Source organism: Neofelis nebulosa, chromosome 3, assembly GCF_028018385.1.
Source record: "Neofelis nebulosa isolate mNeoNeb1 chromosome 3, mNeoNeb1.pri, whole genome shotgun sequence".
NCBI classification, from domain to species: domain Eukaryota; kingdom Metazoa; phylum Chordata; class Mammalia; order Carnivora; family Felidae; genus Neofelis; species Neofelis nebulosa.
The window spans coordinates 151,621,683-151,645,034 of record NC_080784.1 but is presented as its reverse complement, the minus strand read 5'-3'; the positions used below and the strand labels follow the sequence as shown (position 1 = coordinate 151,645,034).

General features: G+C 36.6%; 1 protein-coding gene across 1 annotated transcript in view; it reads right to left on the bottom strand.

The window, feature by feature from the left end:
• LOC131508069 (transmembrane protease serine 11C-like) overlaps nt 1–14,395 on the bottom strand; it is a 52,985-nt gene extending 38,590 nt beyond the window's left edge. The window contains exons 1-2 of the mRNA XM_058723336.1: nt 14,340–14,395; nt 4,791–4,909 (exon numbers count right to left, since the gene is read on the bottom strand). Of these exons, the coding sequence (XP_058579319.1) occupies nt 4,791–4,909; nt 14,340–14,395 (175 nt within the window). The remainder of the gene's footprint in view (nt 1–4,790; nt 4,910–14,339) is intronic.
• Nucleotides 14,396–23,352: the final 8,957 nt, after the last annotated feature.

The following is a 23,352-nucleotide window of genomic DNA, read 5'->3' as shown; positions in this document are numbered from 1 at the left end:
TATCGTGTAAGACACCAAACCCTTAATTAGAAGGTAGAGTGGTATACTAGGTGTTGCTGTTGACATTCAGAAGAACCAGCAGACTATCATAATAAAAAATAAGCTCCTCTCCTTCAAATGTAACCTAGACCTTGAGCAACAAAAGACATTTATGACCTAGAATTTCTTCTAAGTGTTATTTTCATTGTTCTTTTCCTTCCTAGAAGAGTCATATTTTTCAAATAATCAGGACACACTCTGAGCTAGGGTTTAGGGCTCCAGGGAGGACTCGATCCTGACTGATTCACCTCTGTATTTTTATTAAAACATGTTTTAAATTTCCCAGTGATTTTTAAAAACTGAGATATAATTGACATATAACATTATATTAGTTTCAGGCATACAACATAATGGTTTGATATATGTATAACAAGTATAAGTATATACACATATATTTATATATTATATATACATACATACATATTAAATATATTATGTATATACGTATATATTTATATCACACAGTAAGTCTGGTTAACATCTACTCAAGTGATTTTTTAATTTATTTTTGGGACAGAGAGAGACAGAGCATGAACGGGGGAGGGTCAGAGAGAGAGGGAGACACAGAATCGGAAACAGGCTCCAGGCTCCGAGCCATCAGCCCAGAGCCTGACGCGGGGCTCGAACTCACGGACCGCGAGATCGTGACCTGGCTGAAGTCGGACGCTTAACCGACTGCACCACCCAGGCGCCCCCTATTCAAGTGATTTTTATGCATATTAAAGCTTGAGAAGCAAGGCTTGGGTAAGTAGCTCTCAGCCTGGGTTTCCAATTAGGATCACAGGTGGAGTTTTAGGAATTGTCATCACTTGTGCCCTTTCTCACAGTCTGTCTATTCTGGGTGGGAGCATCAATGTTGTAATTAAGTTTTCCAGGTGATCCTAAGGTGAGGTCAGGGTTAGGTATGAGGGCCGCTGAGTATATTTCTGAGAGTTGAGTTCAGCCTTTGGTTCAAGGGGAGGTAATAGGGTCTGTTCTACCTGGATTTGGTGGGGGCAGGTCAGTGTAGCCTGTATTATCCATGCTGTAGGAGAATTTTGGGGCATCTGTAGGAAGGGAAGTTCCCTGAAGACAGGCAAGGAGAGACTCCATGTAGGAACTTATTATTTCTGAAGCTCTCCTGAGAGAAAGGACTCAAAAGGGGTCTTTCTTGTATTTCAAGGCCCTTCTGTCTGGCTGTGGTGGTAGCAGGTGAAGGGTCTGTGCTGAAGCCTTTAAAGGAATATTCTCAAGATGCGATGTAATTTCTCTACATAACCTCACCGAAGGAAGAAACACAGCAAAGGAAGAGGAAAGGACAGAAATGGAAGGTTCTCAGGTAAGTATTATTTCCTGGGTAAGGGCTGTGTCTACTTTTCCTCCTGCAAGGCCATGGTTTTAGAACATGCAGACATTTACTTCTATACCTCTTGTGTTCCTGCCTAATAAGTTTGTCTCAACTACTTTTTTTCCATGTCTTCCTATGGCAGTCAAGTTTAGCTCCTTCTCCCCTATAGCCCAGAGCCCTCTCTCCATGTAGACTTCCCCTTTCTCCATTCAGACTTCTGATATTTCTTAAGCAATTCCTGCTATGAATTACTGACCTGCAAGTACTGAAAACGTTCCCTTTGCAATAGATCAACTTGGGAAGGTGTGGATATCCATGCGTCTTATGGGGGATGAGGTGGGTCCTGGGATATTAGTGAAGAAGGAGAATAGTGCTTAGGTCTCCTCCATGCTCTGTCAGCTCTTTGTGGACCAGGATTAAGAAAATGCATATCTAAACAGGATGGTATTAATGGCCCAGAAAAACTGAGAAATTTCTGTAGAAGAGTAGTTAGAAGAGACATGTTCTCCAAAATGCTTAAAGAAAGCTTACTTAAATACACAATTAGAAATTATAGAAAATGGGCACTTTATATGGCTTGACACTTGAATACAACTGATATTTTTATGATTAGATTTAAATTATAATTTACCTGTTTTTCTGGCCAGTAAGAAAACAGTTATCATGTGTCCTTGGGCAAATATTAGGCACCTGATATCAATTTGCCCCATTATAGCTGATGTTAACTTCATTCACTTGGTTCAGTTGTTGTCTGCCAGATTCCTTCTAATGTGATTCTAAGGTACAGCCAGGATTAAAATTCATTGCTCTGGATTAGGGGTCAGCAAACTATGAAATCTAGCCTACTACCTGGTTTTGTGTAGCCTGTGAACAAAGAAAGGTCTTTACTTTTTTTTAAAGTTGGAGAGTCAAAAGAATAATATTTTGTGACATGTGAAAATTATATGAAATTCAAATTTTAGTGTTTATGAATAAAGTTTTATTGGGAAGCACTACATTTATTTATGTATTGTCTACTCTAGCATAGCAATAGACTCAAGTAGTTGTAATAGAGACTGTAATGGCTCATCAGGAGGAAAGTATCTACTTTCTGGCCCTTTGTTGGAAAATTGTGCTGACCCTGCTGAACACTTTTAGTTCAAGAGTAGTGTGATGCTCTAGCAACTCTCCTCCATTACTGCTATATCTCCATTATAGCACCTAGCCTAGTATTTGCCATTAAATACATAGTAGTCACCCAATGAATGCTTGTTGAATTGAATCTGGGTAATTTCAGTTGCCTTTTTTCTTTTTTCTTATCTATTTATCTCTTAAAAGGTTAACCAAACAGAAAACACAACATTATCATTATATAGAGTCATGGGAAGCAGACAAAGATAGGTATCCTGGGGTGAATATTTGTGTGGGGCTTTGGTTTTTCCAGCTGTCTTTCCAGTTTTTGTGAGGAGATGGCTCATTGCTTTCAGGTTTAGAGTCTGGCGTAGTGAACTAGAAAATATTCAAATGGTACTGAAAGCTTCATCCAAAAGAGAAGCATCGTAAGGCTGCCTCTATATGATGCCATGCCAGAGCATCTGCATAAAAAGTTTAAAATTTGGTTCACCAGATTGAGATTTGGTTTATTTACTGACAAATCCTTTTCTTAAAAGGATCATTCTGATTCATTTATTGTTTTAGCTCATGCAAGGTATTGTGGCATCAGGTATATGAACTTAAGGTGAAAAACCAATGACTTTTTAAAAGATAAGCCCTATCAAAGTACTTAACACAGTCTCAGGAGGTTCTATTCTTGTTCCCACAGGCTTACTATGACTTGAGAAAACTTACATTGTTAACAAAACTTACCTATTTTGATGCAGAGGTACTTAATTAGGAATATTTTCCTTTTTAGAAGTTTTTATAAGTCACTAAAGTGGTTAGGAATTTGTCATCTACTTTAGTGCTCTAAGAACTTAGTACATATTTAAAACGAGTTTCCTTCTAGGTTTTTCTGAAATTGGTTTCTCTTTCAAAGCTCATTTCTCAGCTCGACATGAGAGGGAAAACATCTATTATTCATATATTGGGGAGGTCTTCATAGTATGAAAACTTTACAGCATACCTATCTCCAAAGATAACTTCTTTAAATATCTTTTCTTCTCTCTAGTTTCTGGCACTTTCGGACTTTTGATGAAAGGCAGCAGGTTCTGTGTCTATGTCTTGAGTGAGCAAATCTTATTCAAGGATTTATGAGCATATGCCATGACTCTGACTCTTGGCCTGGCTTTGGTAGCAGCTGGCATTGCAATCTACCAAGGATCATGTTCACACAGTCTGTGTCTAGGAAGGGTGTGTATGGAAGATGAAGTATAGCAGTATAAACAATTTCTGGGGAGAGGGCCTCTTTACTCCACTGTGTACAACTCTATTTTCTCTATGGAAATTCTTTTCACCTTATAAACTGAAATGGTTGTTTACTTAGCTAGACAGTTTTTTTCCTAAGTGTGTTTTTTCAGAAAATACTATTCTGTTCTAAAGCAGTGGTACCCAATTTATGAGCCATGAATTACATAGGATAGCAGCATGGTGATAACAGAAGATGGTTCTAGGGAAAAATATTTATGTATACACCAGCCATTGTTCTAGACTTAAAAAATGATGATTCTTGTACATATTACTGATTTTCAGACATAGGTAGATGTAGTTAATTAAATACAAGTTAATTTTAAAAGAATTGCTAAATTTATAGTTGTCTTTATTATGTCAACAAAGTATTCTCTTGTGCGAATGTAAAAAAAATATTTTTCTTATAAAAAGGTCCTCATTCTTGAAGAGGTTAGGAAATAGTTAAAGAAAGTGACAAGAACAGCACATGGCAAATTTGGTATAAAGTTCTGTATTTAAGAAAGATTGATCTTGAGGATCCCATATTTTTTTCCTATTTTATGCAAAGTTAATAAAAATTTGTATTTGTATTGACTTTTTAAATTACATTCCTCAATAGTAGGGAATATTATACTTTTTTAGGAAGAATTTTATGAGAAGAAAATATTCCACGAGGGAAATATTATAAGCTTTGAAACAAAATAGCTTAGAATCCCACAGTGTAGGGGCTTTTATGTTTGTTAACTCATCAATTATCTCTTCAGAAAGTTATAAGTTCAACAGAGGGAGGAACTGTGGCTTATTCATCAACATATTCCCAGAACCCAAAGTTTAGCTGGAATTAAAAAACGAATACACCAAATCTCTGCATTTAGAATATCCTGAGCCAAAAGTCACTAAAGAACAGTTTTTAGTAAATGCTGTTAAACTTAAGAAATTCTCTCTGCTACATAACTTTGTCTGACTTCTTTCCTTCCTCCATTCTCAAAATTCATAATTTTCCCAATAATGGAATCAATAATTCTGTGTGATTAGTAAGTCAGACACAGTGACTACTTACCATGAGTGGCAAAGTAAACAATGAGTCCGATGATTACTGTAGCAATAATCAGCATTAAGATACCCAGGGTAATCTTTCCACATGTTGTGAGTTTCATTTTTGTGTTTGGCTCTGTTCCTCTGAATAGAAAGGTACAGGAAAAGCAAGTGTTAATATGAGCAAGATATGGGACACTCTAAGAAATAGTATGGACTTGACGTTAAGTATAAAAATGGATTCTTTTATTTTATGGATTCAATGGACTGCTGAACTTGAAAAATAACATGTAGAACTAGTAGATATAATATTTGGCCTGCTTATTTTTTAGCACATACGAATAATAATGGTAATCCTAAAATATTCACTTAGCAAATATTTATAGATGTTCTATGGACTAGGCATAGTAATGGGAACAAAGATCTCTTTCCTTATGGAGATTACATTTTCCTGAGGAGAGATAACCAATGTAGCGTATGATTAATAAATAAGATATATAACTGCTAGAAAGATCTTAAGTGCTATAGGAAAAGTAGAGCTAGTTAAAGATCAGAAATGTGGGAGGGTATGTGAGATGGTAGTGGCAGGATGTGGTATTAGAGTGGTCAGGTTAGGTCTACTGAGAAGGTAAAGTCCGAGTAGACTTGAACAGATGATGTTGTTGGTGATACAGGTTTCTGGAGTGTCCCGGGCAGATGGAACAACTTTGCAAAGGCTATGAGAGTAGGATATTCCTGGAAGGGCATGTTAGGAGGGCACTGTGACTGACTCAGCAAATGAGGATAATAGTAGTAAGACAGTAATTCTGAAAAGTTCCAAGGCCCCCATCATATAGGACTCTGTGCATCATTGTAATAATTTTGGCCTTTTAACTGAGTGAAATGTGAGCTTTGGGCAGAACAATATGATCTGATTTAATTTCCTTTAAAAATGTTTATTTACTTTTGAGAGAAAGAGAGAGCACACAAGCAGGGGAGGGACAGAGAGAGAGGGAGACACAGAAACTGAGGCAGACTCCAGGCTCTGAAATGTCAACTCAGAGCCTGATGCAGGGCTCGAACCCATGAATCTTGTGATCATGACCTGAGCCGAAGTTGGACACTTAACTGACTGAGCCACCCAGGTGCCCCAATATGATTTAATTTCTTAATGGGATCCCTCTGACTGCTTTGTGGAAAGTAAATTATAAAGGGCAAGGATGAAAGCAGAATGATAAGATAGGAAATGATTATAATAATTCAAGCACAATTTGATGTTGGTTTGGACTAGAGTGGTAGAGGTGGAAGAAATGAAAAGGGGTTGAATTTGGATATGTTTTGAGTATAGAGTTGGTAGGAGTTATGGATGCATTGGTGTGGAATATGAGTAGAAAAGAGATGTCAGAGATGGTTTTCAGTTCTTTAGCTTGATGAGGGAGTTATCCTCAACTAAAGTGGGAAGTCTGCTGATCTATCAAGTTTTGAGGGTTAGGGTTAGACTATGAGTTCACTTTTGTTCATTTTGTGTTTTAGATGTCCCCTAGTCAACCAAATGGAGATGTAGGTTGGATATCCAAGTCTGGAGTTTGAGATAGAGGTTTGGGCTAGTAATATAAATTTAGGATTCTTCAACATATAGGTTAGTATCTGAGACTAGAAGGGATTACCAAGGGAGTAAGTATAGATAGAGAAAACCAGGACATGGTCACTAGAGCACTCTCATATTAAGAAATTAGGGAGAAGAGGAAGACCAAGCAAAGGAGACTGAGAGGGACAGTTAACAAGGGTAGGAGGAAAAGCAAGAGAAAGTAGTGTCCTGGGAGCCAAAAGAAGTGTATCAGGCATAAGGAAGGAGGTTAACTGTGTCAAATGTTCCTGATAGCTCAGGATGAGGAAATGATCACTGAAAATGGACCATTGGATTAGCATTATAGAGGTAATTGATGACCTTGATGCATGAAGTTTTAGGAGTGGAAGGGGAAGAGAATGGTTAGAGGTGGTTTCAAAAGAGAATGGAAGAGGGGCACCTGGGTGGCTCAGTCGGTTAAGCGGCCGACTTCGGCTCAGGTCATGATCTTGCGGTCCGTGAGTTCGAGCCCCGCGTCGGGCTCTGTGCTGACAGATCAGAGCCTGGAGCCTGTTTCAGATTCTGTGTCTCCCTCTCTCTGACCCTCCCCCGTTCATGCTCTGTCTCTCTCTGTCTCAAAAATAAATAAACGTTAAAAAAAAAAAAAAGAATGGAAGAAAAGTGACTAGAGACAATGACCACTGACCATTCTATAAAAGATTTTGCTGAAAAAGGTGATAAAGAAATGGGACTATACACAGTGAAGGAAATGGGATCAAGAGAATTTGTATTTTATCATGGAAAACTTTGAATATGCCTAAAAACAGAAGAGTTTAATAAACCTCCATATATCCATCGCATAGATTTAAGAACTGTGAACATTTTACAATATTTCATTTGTTTTTGAAACGTTTTAAAGTGGTTATAGAAAAGTTATTACATCATGACATTCATCCCTAAATACCTTATTTTCTTTATAAAAAAATAAAGGTATTAAAAAACATGACCATTGTAATACCTAATGAAATTACCAATAATTCCTCAGGCTCTAATACCAAGTTTATATTCAAATACCTCTAAGTTGTCCTCAAAATGTCTTCTACAATTTTTTTTTGTTGTTGAACAAAAATCAAATCAAAATCTTCACATTGCATTTGGTTATTATACTTCTTATCTTTTAAAATCTAAAACAGCTTCCATACTCTGTCCTCATTTAAAAATTTTTCATGACATTGATTTACCGAAGGCACTGGGTCAGTTGTCTTATAGAATACTTCAGAAGAAGAGAAGTTTGTGTATTTGTGTTTTAAAAGTTTTTAATTAAACATTTTATTTTGTGACAATTAGACTCATATGTTGTAAGAAATACAAAGGGATCTCTTGTACATTTTACGAGTTTTCCTCAATGGTAACAAGTTGCAAAAATATAGTACAGTATCACAATTGGGGTATTTAGACTCATATAGTCAAGATACCTAACATTTCCATCACAAGGGTCCCTCGTGCTGCCTTTTTATAGCCACACCCATTTGCCTTAGGTCCCCTTACCTTCCTTAACCCTTGGCGACCACTAGTCTCTTCTCCTTTTCTATACTTTTGTCATGTCAAGAATGTTATATAATTGGAGTCCTACAATATGCAACTTTTTGGCTTTTGCTTTTTTTCACTCAGCAAAATGCTCTGACAATTCTTTCGTGTTGTTGCATATATCAATAGAACTTTAAAACAATTTTTTTAATTGCTGAGATGTATACTAACACTATTGGATATGTCATTGCAAATATCTTCTCTCATTCCACAGGTTGCCTTTTAGTTTTATTGATTCCTTCACTGTACAGAAGTTTTTGTTTTGATATAGTGCCAGTAGTTTATTTTTGCTTTTGTTTCCCTTGACTTAGGAGACATATCTAGAAAGATGTTGCTATGTCCAGTGTTAGAGACATTCCTGCTTGTGCTCTCTTCTAGGATTTTTATGGTTTCAGGTCTCACATTTAAATCCTTAATCCATCTTAAGTTTATTTTTGTGTATGGTGTAAGAAAGTGGTCCACTTTCATTCTTTTGGATGTAGCTGCCATTTTTCCCAACACCATTTGTTGAAGAGACTGTCTTTTTCCCATTACATATTCTTGTCTCCTTTGTTAAAGATTAATTGACCATATAATTATGGGTTTTTTTCTGGGCCCTCTATTCTGTTCCATTGATCTACGTGTTTATTTTTGTGCCAGTACCATGTTTCATTCAGCCAGCTTTGTAAAACATTTGAAATGTGGGATTATGATACCTCCTGCTTTGTTTTTTTTTCTCAAGGTTGCTTTGGCTATTCAGGGTCTTTTGTGGTTCCATATTTTAGTCCAAATTTTAGGACTCTTTGTCCTAGTTTTGTGAAAATGTTGTTGGTATTTTGAAAGGGATTGTATTAAATCTGTAGTTTCCTTTGGGTACTATGGACATTTTAACCATATTTATTCTCCAAATCCATGAGCATTTAATATCTTTCCATTTGTGTCATCTTCAGTTTCTTTCATCAATGTTTTATTTATTTATTTATTTATTTATTTATTTATTTATTTATTTAACGTTTATTTATTTTTGAGACAGAGAGAGACAGAGCATGAACGGGGGAGGGTCAGAGAGAGGGAGACACAGAATCCGAAACAGGCTCCAGGCTCTGAGCTGTCAGCACAGAGCCCGACGCGGGGCTCGAACTCACGGACCGCGAGATCATGACCTGAGCTGAAGTCGGACACTCAACCGACTGAGCCACCCAGGCGCCCCATTCATCAATGTTTTATAGCTTTCAGAATTACAGGTCTTTCACCTCTTTGGTTAAGTTTGTTCCTAGGTATTATTTTTGGTGCAATTGTAAGTGGCCTATATTGTTATTATTTATTTAATGTTTATTTTTGAGAGAGAGACAGAGCTTGAGTGGGGGTGGAGGGCAGAGAGAAATGGAGAAACAGAATTTGAAGCAGACTCCAGGCTCTGAGCTGTCGGCACAGAGCCTGATGCATGGCTCAAACTCATAAACTGTGAGATCCTGATCTAAGCTGAAATCAGACGCTTAACTGACTGAACCACCCAGGTGCCCCTGCCTATATTGTTATTTTGAAGTGAGTTTCTTGCAGACAACATATGATTGGGTTATGTTTTTTAATCTATTTTGTTAATATTTGTCTTTTTACTGGTATATTTAGATAATTTACATTTAGGGTAACTATGAGTATTTTAGGGTTAAAGTCTGCCTTTTTAATACATTAATACCTTTTAATGCCTTTTAATACCTGCCTTTTTAATACGTTTAATACCTGCCTTTTAATACCTTTTTAATCCAAACAGTTTTAAAAAGCTCTAGGAGATTATTCATCATTATTCATAGACTCATGAATGTTAGAGGCATGAGATGACATACACAATTTGGAAACAATAGTTAGACTGAGTAAGAGAATAACAGTAATAAAAGCTTTTAAAATAAGCTATCAAATTATTTATGAATTGGGAGGCAACTTTATTCTAATGCATCCATGTTTCAATATTGTTAAATGTTTTTCTTTGGCACACACAGAATGTGTGTGGAGGAAATGCCTTTTTAGAAATTAAGTAGTTTATTGTACTCATGTTTATTAAGTATTTTCTATGTGCCAAACATTGTGCGAGGCAAGGGATATACAGTGATGAACAAAATCACTAATAAATGTGAACTGCAGGAACTGTAAAATATTAGTTTTGTTTTATGTACTTTATGCTATATGCTTGTTTGCAATATACTGGTAGTACTAGTTTGCAAGGGCCGGTTAACAAAGGACCACAGACTGGGTGGCTTCAACAACAGAAATTTATTTTCTCACAGTTCTGGAGAATGGAAGTCTGAGATAAATTTGTTGGCAGATTCTGAGGCCTCTCTCCTTGGGTTATAGATGACTGGTTTTCTCTTGTGTCTTCATATGGTCTTCCCTCTGTATATATGTGTGTCCTAATTTTTTTTTTTTTTCTGGCTTAAACAGAAAAATTTATTTCCTCACAGTTTTAGATGCCAGAAGGCTGAGATCAAAGTGTTGGCAGAATTGGTTTCTCCTGAGGTTTCCCGCCTTGGATGGTAGATGGCCATGGTTTTCACATTCACATGGTCTTTCATCTGTGTGTATGTCTGTGTCCAAATTTCCTTTTCTTATAAGGATACTAGTCACATTGGATTGAGGCCCATCTTAATGACTTCCTTACAACTTAATTACCACTCCAGAGACCCTATCTCCAAATACAGTCAGATTCTGAGGTACTGGGGGTTAAGATTTTGACGTATGATTTTGAAGGGACACAATTCAGTCAATAATGTTTTGGATTATATTATGTACTTGATATTATATATTTAGTATTTTATATACTTTTTGTTTTTACCCTTGTGTATAATATTCTATGCATGCTTATGTTTGTGTGTATGTGTGTTTCATATATTTATATCAATATGCATTGAAATGACCATACTAAATCCTGATTAGTTTGAAATACCCACATTGATTTTATTTTTGCTGGAAAACAGAATCAAATACCTATCAAAAATTTATTTTTTTAGTTAGTTAATGTCATTCCCTGAATAGGTGATACTTCCTAAAGAGATAATATTAACTAGATATCCAATGCAGGTGAAGTTTCCAAGTCTCATGTTTTTAGAAGTTTCATTTTACTTAAAAACCACTTTGACCATTTAAATATATTCTGTCTAAATTAGGTTTTCACCTTGCACATAAAAATCTATATCTTAATATTTCTATGAAAGTATGATGCTCATGAGCAGTTTTGGTTCATAATAAAATAAAATAAAAATCCCTAAAAGACACTACACCATGGAAAATGTTTCCCTCTAAGAGTCTACAATCTGACCAACTGACTGAGTCTAGAATAGTGCTTAAAATTTGGGGGAAAAGGTAAATGACTAAATTATATGGTAAAACCTGGTAGCTTAATTTCCATAGATGAGTATGTTATCCTAAAGCATCTTCCTTCATACCTGCATATATATCTGTATATTTTACTCAACACAGCTTGCCATGGAATAAACCTCAATGAAAATGTGTTAATTGTAGTATGAAATTGGTCGCAAAAAGTTGGAGTATATTTTCTATTCATCTCACTGTGCCCTTCTAATAGATTGAACTATCTAAAAACTGCTGCTTTTGTAGGTTAAAAAAATGGATATTGGCAATTGTATAATAATTGAACCTATAGATACACAGATATGCTTTATTTGTTGTTTCCTCTTGTTAGTCTATAAGCTGATATAAAAAGTGATTCTTGTAAACAAGAATTTGTTTACTAGGGAGATTGACTTGAAACTCCTCTCAGTGTAAAGTTCCTAAAATGAGAGACATGTAGTCTTTTAGAACTGGAAGGGACTTTACAAATACCCACACTTGTTTTCTAATTTTAAAGAGGGCATGTAAGACAGTATTTTCTCTTCAGGACCCTTCAAACCTAGGGAAGATAAGCATTCCAGGTAGATATTTGTCCTTTGATTATCAGCATATTTAGGGTTAGAGTTAAGATGAGGGTTCTTTTCTGATCTCTAGAAGGAGAAGTTTCCTCTGTGCATGTGTATGTATTCCTGAATTCAAAAGGAAAATTAAACTTTGTCAATATCCAGTTCGTTTAAGTATTCCTCTAAAAAACAATGCCAGATATATAAATTCCATTTTTTCTAAGTGTTATTATTATTTGGAATCTTGGTTGAAAATAGACTACCTATTTGACAGAAATCAGGTCTTGGGTGTAGTTACCATGAGCAATAGAATACTTGTTTTGATTTCAGCAGCATGCCTTAATTTTTTAAAAGTGTTTTATTTATTCACTAAGTGTGTCCTGAAGCTATTCAGGTATAACAACAAAATAGTGATGATATTGAGGATTATTTAGCGATTTCAGAAAAAGTGGCTTTCTGGTGAGTTGTACTCTAAAAATTATTAATTCTTTGAATGGCTGAAACCAGAGTATGTCTACACATTATTTCTCACATACTGTTTATGAAGCAGTTCTCACATACTGTTATGGTGAGTTAACGTGGGCATAAAACACATTAGAACCAAGATTAAACATTTTTACTAGACTTTTTGTTAACTCATGAGGATGAACGGCAACAATTTGGAAATCGTTTCAGGGATTCCCTTATAGCTAATTAAGCTAAATATGAATGTGAATATGTATGACTGTTTCTTAAAGCTGTTTATTGTGAAGTTACATCCTGCACAATCTTAAGCTGTTCACCTAGAATCTAGATGTTGGCAAGATAGTGCAACCAGAAAAGTTGTCCAAAGATTTTATCAAAAATATGGGCCAGGCTCAAGGGGTTTATCAAAGCCCCTTGTTAGAGTATAGACCAATGCGTATGTGAACATTTATCTTTGTGTTAATCTGATTAGCTTAAGAATCAAAACACAAAAATTATTTGTTCATCTGTGTGTACCATGGAACCAGTCAGGCCATTTGTTTGATTTTTCAGGCCAACTGCTATCTGAGCATATGGCATAGCTAATGGGAAAAAGTTAAATCCCCTGTTCTTGTTTCCCGCTAAAATTTTTTTTTTTTTTTTTAATTTTTTTTCAACGTTTTTTATTTTTATTTTTGGGACAGAGAGAGACAGAGCATGAACGGGGGAGGGGCAGAGAGAGAGGGAGACACAGAATCAGAAACAGGCTCCAGGCTCCGAGCCATCAGCCCAGAGCCTGACGCGGGGCTCGAACTCACGGACCGCGAGATCGTGACCTGGCTGAAGTCGGACGCTTAACCGACTGCGCCACCCAGGCGCCCCTCCCGCTAAAATTTTAAATCACACCAGCAAAATGTCTAGCAGTGAAGCATTGTGATGTTTCAATAATTAAAAATTAATACTTAAACCTTTTGTCTGCCACATCCTGAAGGTAAAATAGCCTCTTGTGAACATAAGTATTAATGTCTCTATTATCGACATACATCATTAGAAATAGATACGTATAACTATCTTGTATTCTTTCAATTTTCAAAATGAAATTCTTTCTAAAAGTAAAATGCCCCAGTTTTACTTCAACAGTTTCAGCATACTTTTCATGAATGCTTTAGTTTTGCTGGAATGATGTCTCACAAAAATTAGCAAGATCAATGGATTCTAATGATTAAAATTTATCACTTTTTAAATTTTTTATATGAAATTTATTGTCAAATTGGTTTTCATACAACACCCAGTGCTCATCCCAACAGGTGCCCTCCTCAATGCCCATCATCCACTTTCCCCTCCCCCCCACTCCCCATCAACCCTCATTTGTTCTCAGTATTTAAGAGTCTCTTATGGTTTGCCTCCTTCCCTCTCTGTAACTTTTTTCTCCCCCTTCCCCTCTCCCCTGGTCTTCTGTTGAGTTTCTCAGGATCCACATATGAATGAAAACACATGGTATCTGTCTTTCTCTGCCTGACTTATTTCACTTAGCATAACACTCTCCGGTTCCATCCACGTTGCTACAAATGGCCAGATTTCATTCTTTCTCACTGCTAAGTAGTATTCCATTGTATATATAAACCATATCTTCTTTATCCATTCGTCAGTTGATGGACATTTAGGCTCTTTCCATAATTTGGCTATTGTTGAAAGTGCTGCTATAAACATTGGGGTACAAGTGCCCCTATGCATCAGCACTCCTGTATCCCTTGGGTAAATTCCTAGCAGTGTTATTGCTGGGTCATAGGGTAGGTCTATTTTTAATTTTCTGAGGAACCTCCACACTGTTTTCCAGAGCGGCTGCACCAGTTTGCATTCCCACCAACAGTGCAAGAGGGTTCCCATTTCTCCACATCCTCTCCAGCATCTATAGTCTCCTGATTTGTCGATCTTAATCATCCTTGTTTTTCTTTCATTTGGGATATATATTGCTCCTATTTTTATAAAAAGGTTATTTTTAAAAATAATTTTAGGATACACATGAAATTACTTTAACTAATTTGGTCCCTTCAGAGAATTTCCCTGAGGAGCAATGGCAAACCCTCCTGCCTCCCATCTGCCTTCAGCCTACCTGCGCTGCAGCGGTGTCCATACGTGCTGTCTCCGAGGATCCTGTCTCTGCGCCATCTTGTCTTCCAGTGCTGTGTTGGGCAGTCTTTCTCTACCTATTTAGCTTACGAAATCCTGTAACTTTTATGTTTTATGATAATGATCATACTTAGCACTCCTACAAACGCCTCATCTTCAAAGCGCTTTCTGAACATTTACTAATTAATTTTATATTAGTAAAACATGAGCTCTGTATATGCTGCTCCATAAATAATCCTATGACCCAAGTGAAGGCGAAATTTAAAACTCTCTTTTGTTGTGACTGAGGAACAATAGGGTCACCTGCTCTGAGAAGGACAGTGAGTCTTTACTCACTGTTGCATTTTGTGAATTTGGAGACGAGTGGCTGCTTCTTCTCACTAAAATCCACTTCCAAAGATGTGGGGATTTCTTTATTGCTTTTTGACAGAAGGCTAATAGCTCTCCAACTTCTAACCCTCCATTAGGATCTGAATGCTCTCCAGTTTATAATTGTCTTGCCTCCGTCAACCCATATATCATCCTTTCATGAATTCCTCCATGAAATTTTTACTGCTATTCTAATTCTAGCACACATTAAAACACTTTCATTCCCTGAAAATCCAAAGGGTGCTGATTTTATTTTTATTAAAAATAGATATGGATTTAACCAGTAATCTTCCAAGTTTTGGATAGCATTCTGGTTCTTAGCAGCCAATTTATATCTTGGTGTGGAGACTAGATAGGACACATCCTAATGTTTAACCACCCGATAGAGAAAATTGCCAGAGGCCAGGGACCAGGAGTAAGGGAGAAACTAGTTATTCTGGAAAAAAGTCTTCCTTGGGTAACAGGTTTTTGTTAAAGAGACTCAACCTTATTATATGATAAAGCAGAATCATTGTTCTACCTATACTATCTCCTTTCTTCCCAAACATGTAAAGGGAAAGATAATCGGAGAAGTCATATTTGCATTAGAATGAAAATGAACAATAATGACAGTTCTTGTATCAGTTATTAATAGGACTTTGATCAGATATATTTACTTTAAAATTTTCCATTTTAATTGTATTTGAGTGTTCCAGACTCTATGCCTTTGCCTATGTCCTCAAAATTTCTGGTATGTTCTTCTCACTCGCATTTGTCTTTGTAAATCCTACTCATTCTTTAAGGTTAGCTCAATCCTTACTTTTTCCGTGTGGACTTCTCAAAATATACTGCTCTATCACCTGAAGCTCATAATCTCCTGGGCTCTCACACATTGCAGAGTTATCATGATGGTTAAGCACTTAAGTGAGAGATTTCACAGTGTACTGAGGCTGAGAGACCCTAAAGTAGTTTTGCTGAGTTTGGTGCTGACTGAGAGCGGTGGCAGACAGCGGTCCATTTATTCTGTGCTTCTAAGAAGTGTGCAGAAAATGTGTGAGAAAGCTGGTTGACCTGTTGGAAAACTGTGCCAGCAGTTAGTAGCATGATTTGTTGAGGCTGAATCAGACAAAATGGGACCCCAGACCTCTGAGAGGACAGGTGTGGAGGGTTGATAATGCCTGCGGACCAAATGGGCCAATGTGTCTGTCTGGAAAGGACAGTCTAGACAATAACTGTAGATCAGCTCCTCAGCCCCCATTCTTTGACCCTATGTAAGCTGGGATACCTAAAACTTAGATAAAGAGAAAGAATATGGTAACTTGCCTGAGAAAACCCCAAACTATCTAGGAAAACCATGGATTGATGAAATCTAATAAGAATAGAGTGTACAGTTACCACCATTAGGCAGAACGGGGGCTTGAAAGAGAGACGTGATAAAGAAAATTACTTTTGGTGGGAGGCATACTTCAGTTTATTGCATGAAAATGTATTGGCTGGAGTAGCAAATTTGTGTGAGCTTTAAAGTTGGGGATGTTTTAAGTTATACAGAAAAGAAGTTTTAAGAAAAGTTTTAGTTTTTAAGCAATGGGATGTTTAGAAGTATAAAGGAGAGATAGGGGATAGCTTTAAAAAATTATATAGAACAGGGGCGCCTGGGTGGCGCAGTCGGTTAAGCGTCCGACTTCAGCCAGGTCACGATCTCGCGGTCTGTGAGTTCGAGCCCCGCGTCGGGCTCTGGGCTGATGGCTTGGAGCCTGGAGCCTGTTTCCGATTCTGTGTCTCCCTCTCTCTCTGCCCCTCCCCCATTCATGCTCTGTCTCTCTCTGTCCCAAAAATAAATAAAAAACGTTGAAAAAAAATTAAAAAAATTATATAGAACAAAGACCCATAGAAAGAGGTTATAATGAAGTTACAGCTCTACGTTTCCCTTTACATTCCATAATTTTATGTGTTTGTGTCTTCTCTATATATCTAACACTTGTGATCATGTATACTAGAACACTTAAAAAAACTAAAAGTATTTTTTTGTTACAACTCTGTGTCCACTTTAAATCTTTTTTTTTAATTTTTTTTTTTTTAATTTATTTTGAGAAGGAGAGGGAAAGTGAGAGGATGAGGGGCAGAGAGCAAGAGAGAGAGAGAGAAAATCCCAAGCAGGCTCCGCACTGTCAGCATAGAGCCCAACGTTCCATAACACAAACCTTGAGATCATGACTGGAGCTGAAATCCAGAGCCAGGCATGTAACTGGCCACCTGGGCTGTGTCCACTTTAAAAGCTATCGTTAAAAATCTACCAACTATAGGATTGAAATGGGAAAGGTTTAAAAATGAATTTTTTTTCTTTTTTTTCTTTTTGAGAGATGTTCAACACTTGTGGGGAGGGGCAGATGCAGGAGAGAGAGAATCTTAAGCAGGTTCCATGCCCAGTGCAGAGCCAGGTTGGGGGGTGGTTCCATTCCAGGAACCTCGAGATCATGACTTGAGCTGAAATCAAGAGTCACAGGCTTAACTGACTGAGCCACCCAGGCGCCCCTAAAAGCTAATTTTAAAATGAGTATTAACTGATACATTGATGTGTAAACTAAATGAAAATTTAAAATCTTTTGATAAGGTTAGAAGTTTAAAGTGATGTTAAAGGTAAAGTGTAAGTGAATAAGGCAGGATGCAAAGTAGTTTGATATTATTGTTAGAGGAGGTCATAGAAAGGACATGACTGCCAGTTGACCTGGGAAGAGAGCGACCAATTGGGGGCTCCTCATCCCTCCCCCATCCTTGGAATGTAACTCCTGTCCACCGTTCCCACAGTGGGAGCCATTTTTGACGCTGTAGCCTTGAGAGAATAATGTGTTGAGAATTTCTGGAGAGAATTTGTGGGTGAAGCAGGCTAATTCCTCTGGGTAAACTGTTACGATTGCGGGTGACGTGCATATCTGCTCACGGACCTGGCGTTTTAGACAAGCCTTGTATGTAAGTTCCCTTGCTTCTTAAAAGTGCCGTCCACCAGTCAGTCTGGAGCGGTCTGCCTCTTCCGTCTTTCCGTGTCCTCTGTATAGGGGCCAGTTTGCAAATCAACAATCATGATTACAAACCAAGTAAAATTATATATATGTTTAGAAGAAAACTAGACGATGTGAAAGTGAAAATTGATATTGTTGGCAGTGTCACCTTTTTTTAAGCTTTTAATTCCTTCCCATTAATGTATCATTGCTTACATGGTAATCTTCTTTGAAGATGAAGGAATGTTTAAAACATTTTTTGGCCCTATTCATTTATAGCCACTTTTAACACTTCAGGTGAAAAATTTTAAATGAATCCATTTTATTTAATTTATTAAAAATTTTTTAATGTTTATTTGAGAGAGAGAGAGAGAGCATGAGCAGGGGAGGGACAGAGAGAGAAGAAGGCACAGAATATGAAACAGGCTCCAGGCTCTGAGCTGTCAGCACAGAGTCCCATGCAGGGATCCAACCCACAAACCAGGAGATCATGACCTGAACTGAAGTCGGACACTTACCGGATTGACCGGATTGAGCCACCCAGGAGTCCCTAAATGAAATGAAGGAAAAAAAATAAAGTTACTTTCCTATCCAGTTTTCTAATGGAATACATTTAATGAAAGGAAGCTTGGGAAAACCACAAAAGACAAAACAAAAATACTTCAATGTTTAAAAGGCACTTAGGAAAGAGGAAATATTATTAGCTTTTAAACATAATAAGCCATTTTAGAAGACATTGTTCTATGCAAAAATTTTTATTTACAATACCTAGAAAACTAGTTTAAGAGGTAATCCTGGAATATGTGCAACTCACAATTTGAGAAATAGTATTTATGGTTTTTATTATATATTAATAATAATTAATAATATGTTAATGCATACTAATTGTTGGTAATTCATATTTTTAAATATTTTTGTAAAAAATGGCTAACTCATAAAAACAGATATTAGTCAAATTCTCTCTTCTTACCTCAAAATACTTTTTTTATTGTGCATATGATTGTGTTTCTATAGAGATATATAATTCCTTTAAGTTATATAATTGTATGTATTTGAAAGTGTTTATATCTGTGTTCATGTCTCTGTGTGTACCTAGCTGATCCATTAGCACTATAAGCCTTTTCTAACTCAACCTGTATACTAAGAAAATTTTTTTGAAAGAATTTCACTAAAGTTTGAAACAAGTGCATTCTGTTTGTTTTTTTTTTCCAAATGTATTTTGATTTTAGAAACCATGATAAAAAAATAGCTGCATATAAAATTAAATTTCCTGTGGCTACAATCTCCATCTACTATGAGAAGAAATTTAATTTTCCTTTTAATGTCACTGGATTTTAACTTTCATTCATTCATTCCTTTGGCAAATATTTATTAAATGTCTATTATCTGTTATGCATCATGATGGGAATTCTGAGATAAAAGTCAAATACATTTTAATTCATCGAAAATTTAGGGGCACCTAGGTGCCTCAGTTGGTTAAGTATCTGATTTTGGCTCAGGTCATGATCACAGGGTTCCTGGGTTCGAGCCCCGTGTCGGGCTCTGTGCTGACAGTGCAGAGCCTGGAGCCCGCTTCAGATTCTGTGTCTCCCTCTCTCTCTGCCCCTCCCCTGCTCGCACTCTGTCTTTCTCTGCCTTTCAAAAAATAAATAAACGTTAAAAAAAAAAAAACCCAAAAACTAAGAAAATTTATTCCAACAAGGATTTTGTGGAATGTTTGTATACATGTATTGCGTGATTGTGTACATTTCATGAGGAAGCTGTGACGTGTGACATGAGGCCAACTGCCCTGTATTTTTGTCTGCTCAGTCCCAATGATTATATAATTCAATATAAGAAACCTCATATGTAAATACACATACACAAATCTTGCTGTTTTAAGTGGTTAAAACTTACTGAACAATTAAAATCCAGTGTGTCACAGTGTAGGATCCTATCGGACTTTTCCATATGTACATAAGTAATTGAAAATACATACTCAAACATTGGTCAATATTTTCTTTTAATTGATCGCTAATTTCAAGTTTGCTTAAAGTAAACATTGTCCTGAAGAATATTCTTTTAGATTGTTGACCCTCTAGTTCTTATTCCTTCCTTTTCTTTGCCTCATTTAGAGTCTTTCTTTGGTCCACTTTTAAATTATTTAGAAATTTTCAATGTTATTAATTTAAGAACATTCTTTAGAGGAGCATAATAAAAATCTCTTTTTTGGGGGGGCAGAGTGAAAGAATCCCTCTATTTAGAGAGCTCTTTTTCATGACACAGTTACTATTTTCTAATTTTCTTCTTTTAAAAAAAATTTTAAGTTTATTTGTTTATTGTGAGTGAGACAGAGATAGGATGAGCAGGGGAAGGACAGAAAGAGAAGGAAAGAGAGAATCCTAATCAGGCTCCACAGTCAGGGCAGAGCCAGACATGGGGCTCGAACTCGCAAAACTGAGGTCATGACCTAAGGTGAAACCAAGAGTCAGGTGCTTAACTCAGCCACCCACACGCCCCTCTAATTTTCTTAATGTTACCAGTGAGCAGAACCCTACAATACTATATCTCTATGTTGGCATTTATCCCCCAGATTATATGAAAAAATGAAAGTCACATTTACCTCTGGGTCTCTAGAATTGGTGGAGAAGAAAGGAAGTCTTCATTTTAATCTCTGAATTGGATAAATGTTACCATAAAATTAAGGGCAGTTTGTGCTGTAACCAATGTTTCCTGAGCCAACGTTGAGAAAAGAAAAAAAAAATGAAGTTACGGGCAATTTATATAAAACAAATTTGAGAAGTGTATACAGAAAAGTTTTAGAGAAGGGGTCGTAGAAGCTTCAGATTTTAGAAGAGCAAAGTGTCCACGTTCTGAGAAGTGCTATAAACCAAATAAGATATCTTTTTTTTTTTTTTTACCAGAATAGTATAATTATATAGATTATAACATCAGAGAATAATTTTAAAGTTTTTTTCTTTTCAGTTAGTCCAAATGGGTGGTATACACCTATCTTTGGAGCTAGTGTTGATTTCTTAAAAATAATCTTTATTGTATATGATTTTATTTTTTTATTTTAAAAATAATTTTTTTTAACATTATTTTTGAGATACAGAGAGAGACAAAGCATGAGCAGGGGAGGGGGAGAGAGAGGGAGACACAGAATCTGAAGCAGACTCCAGGCTCTGAGCTGTTTGTTAGCACAGAGCCAACGTGGGGCTTGAACTCACAAACTGCGAGACCACAACCTGAGCTGAAGTCAGATGCTCAACCGACTGAGCCACCCAGGCACCCCTATTTATATGATTTTAACAGTTCATTAAAATTTGTACCTTATTAAATGGCTCTGTCAAAAGTAGAGAGAAAGTGATATATCTAAGGTCAAAAAGAAACAGTGTTGAATCCTAAGACCATTCAGTATAAACAAAATGTTAGTGAAATCAACTCCATGAAAAATGCATAAATCTAAACAAGAAAAGCAAGAGCAGGATTTTTCAGGTGGCCCATGATAAGTGTAAATGGTATGGAGTTAGGACATCATTAGAACGAGAAAAGAAGTTTAGAAATTACAGATAAAGTGTGATTCAGTCAACTACATGTGCAGAGGAAGATAGAGTAGTTTAAAACTATAATAGAACAATACTTCTAGCTGACTTAACCTGAAGCCCTGAAGCTTTTACAACACCCCTCAAACCTTCATCCTGGATTCCCTCTCACCATCTGTTTTCATTGTATTGATATGTATGGAAGCTTTAGTTTTCTTTCTTTTAGAGAGGGGAGTTTATTGGAGGCAGTGCCCAGAGGGAGTTCAGGGGAAGCTTTAGGTCCCCAGGACTGTCATTTCTTAGAGAAGTCAAGGTCCCGAACAGAACATTTTGATATAATGAGTCAGGGAAATTTTCAGGAACGGGTGATTAATAAAAGCTGAATGAAATGTTGAAGAGCTGTCTCTTGAGACTCTGGACCCCATCTGAGAATCCTCTGTTATGAAAAAGTGTGACACAGGATTGGGGGAAGACTGAGAAGCTACTCTTTCTGCCCCTGCACAGACATCGCCATCATTCACAAGGGTTAGAAGTTTAGGGTAATCTCCAGAGATTTGTGGCCTCCATGTGAAGATAGGTGTCATAGTGGTGAGGCTTATGAATGGCTTCAAGGGCACTGTGGACATATTTGAGCCTGGGAAAGAGGAAAACGGGCCAGCTTTAATGGATGCTTACAGATGGAAGCTGCATGGTTCCAAAAAGAGGCATATGTGTTATATCATCACACTGAGAGTGAGAATATGTTTAGAGAGAGACACATGAGGAAGAACAAAGAAATTCGCTAAGCCTTCTGAGTGTAATGATTTTGAAGGTACCAATTTGAATTACAGCTAGGGTATGTTTGTTGATGATAACAGATGTGAATACATAAAAACTTCAGAAAAATCTAAATTATCAAAACGTGGTGACTCTCGTAATGTGGAGGGCACTGATGAGAAGATGACTATAACAGTGTAGAGGAAATTGTATTTAGATATTCTGATTCCTAGGTTAAAAATCAGAGTTTGGAAAATAAAAATAACGTGAAGTTCAAATTATGCTAAGGATTAGTTTCTAAAGGATAAATATATAGGCTTTAGAATCTGAAAAACTGCCTTGAGATCCTAACTCTGCAATATAACAGTTCTGTGATCTCAGACATTTTACTCAACTTCTCTGAACCTTAGCTTCTTATACACAGTTGTAATAATAATACCTCTCCTGGGTTTGTTATATGTGAGACCTGGTGGTTAGTAGATGGGAGTAGCTACCAACTGCTACATCAGCTATGGAAGCAAAATCAGCTATTATAACTACCACTGTTACCATTACTCTTATTATTTCAGTTCATCCTTCCAATGAGTAGAGTATCAGTCACCTTTGCTTGTTCCATTGTCATACATTATTTTCCAAAAAATTCCTGGAAAAAAATGAATTTTTGCTCCTATAGTTTCTACTTATCACAGACAAATGCCTCTAACAAAGTAGAGCAGCTAGTGAGAAATATGTGTGAATCCTAGAATAAAATAAATGTTCTTAGCTGAAGCAACCTCAAAATTGGTCAAGACTGTGAATACATGTGTTTAACTGGGGTAACCCAGCAAATCTGCTTATGTGGGAATTTCCTTACAAAACTACTCTCAGTAAAAACAGCTATCTTTATAAAACTTTCATCTGGAGCAAGTTTTAACAGAATCGAGGCCCTTTTGGATTATCTATAGGCTTTAGTGGTAGGGCAGGCCTAATATGTTAACGACCACACTTCCAATATATTTATGTTAGAATTCAGAGAAATTGTCTTTACTTCATGAATTCTACCCAAATGAGTATTGTAATGTAACAGAAGCTCATTTCATAATATTTCTGGCTTTATTTCTTTAATCAAAGAAAGGGATCCAGAAGGTATTTTTATGAGAACTTATTTTCTTCCACACTAACTTAAGGAAAGCACTTTGCCTGATCTGTGTGTGTAAAAGGGGAGATTTGACGTTAATTTCACTTAATGAGAAAATGTAAATGGTTGGTAACAGTAGAGTGTGAACTTTGAAGCTTTCACACTTTAATTTTTCCTGGTTTTGTCTGGCATGAATTCTGAAAAGGAGCTCAATGCATTCTGCTCAAAAAGAGATAGCCTTTATTTAATTACCCA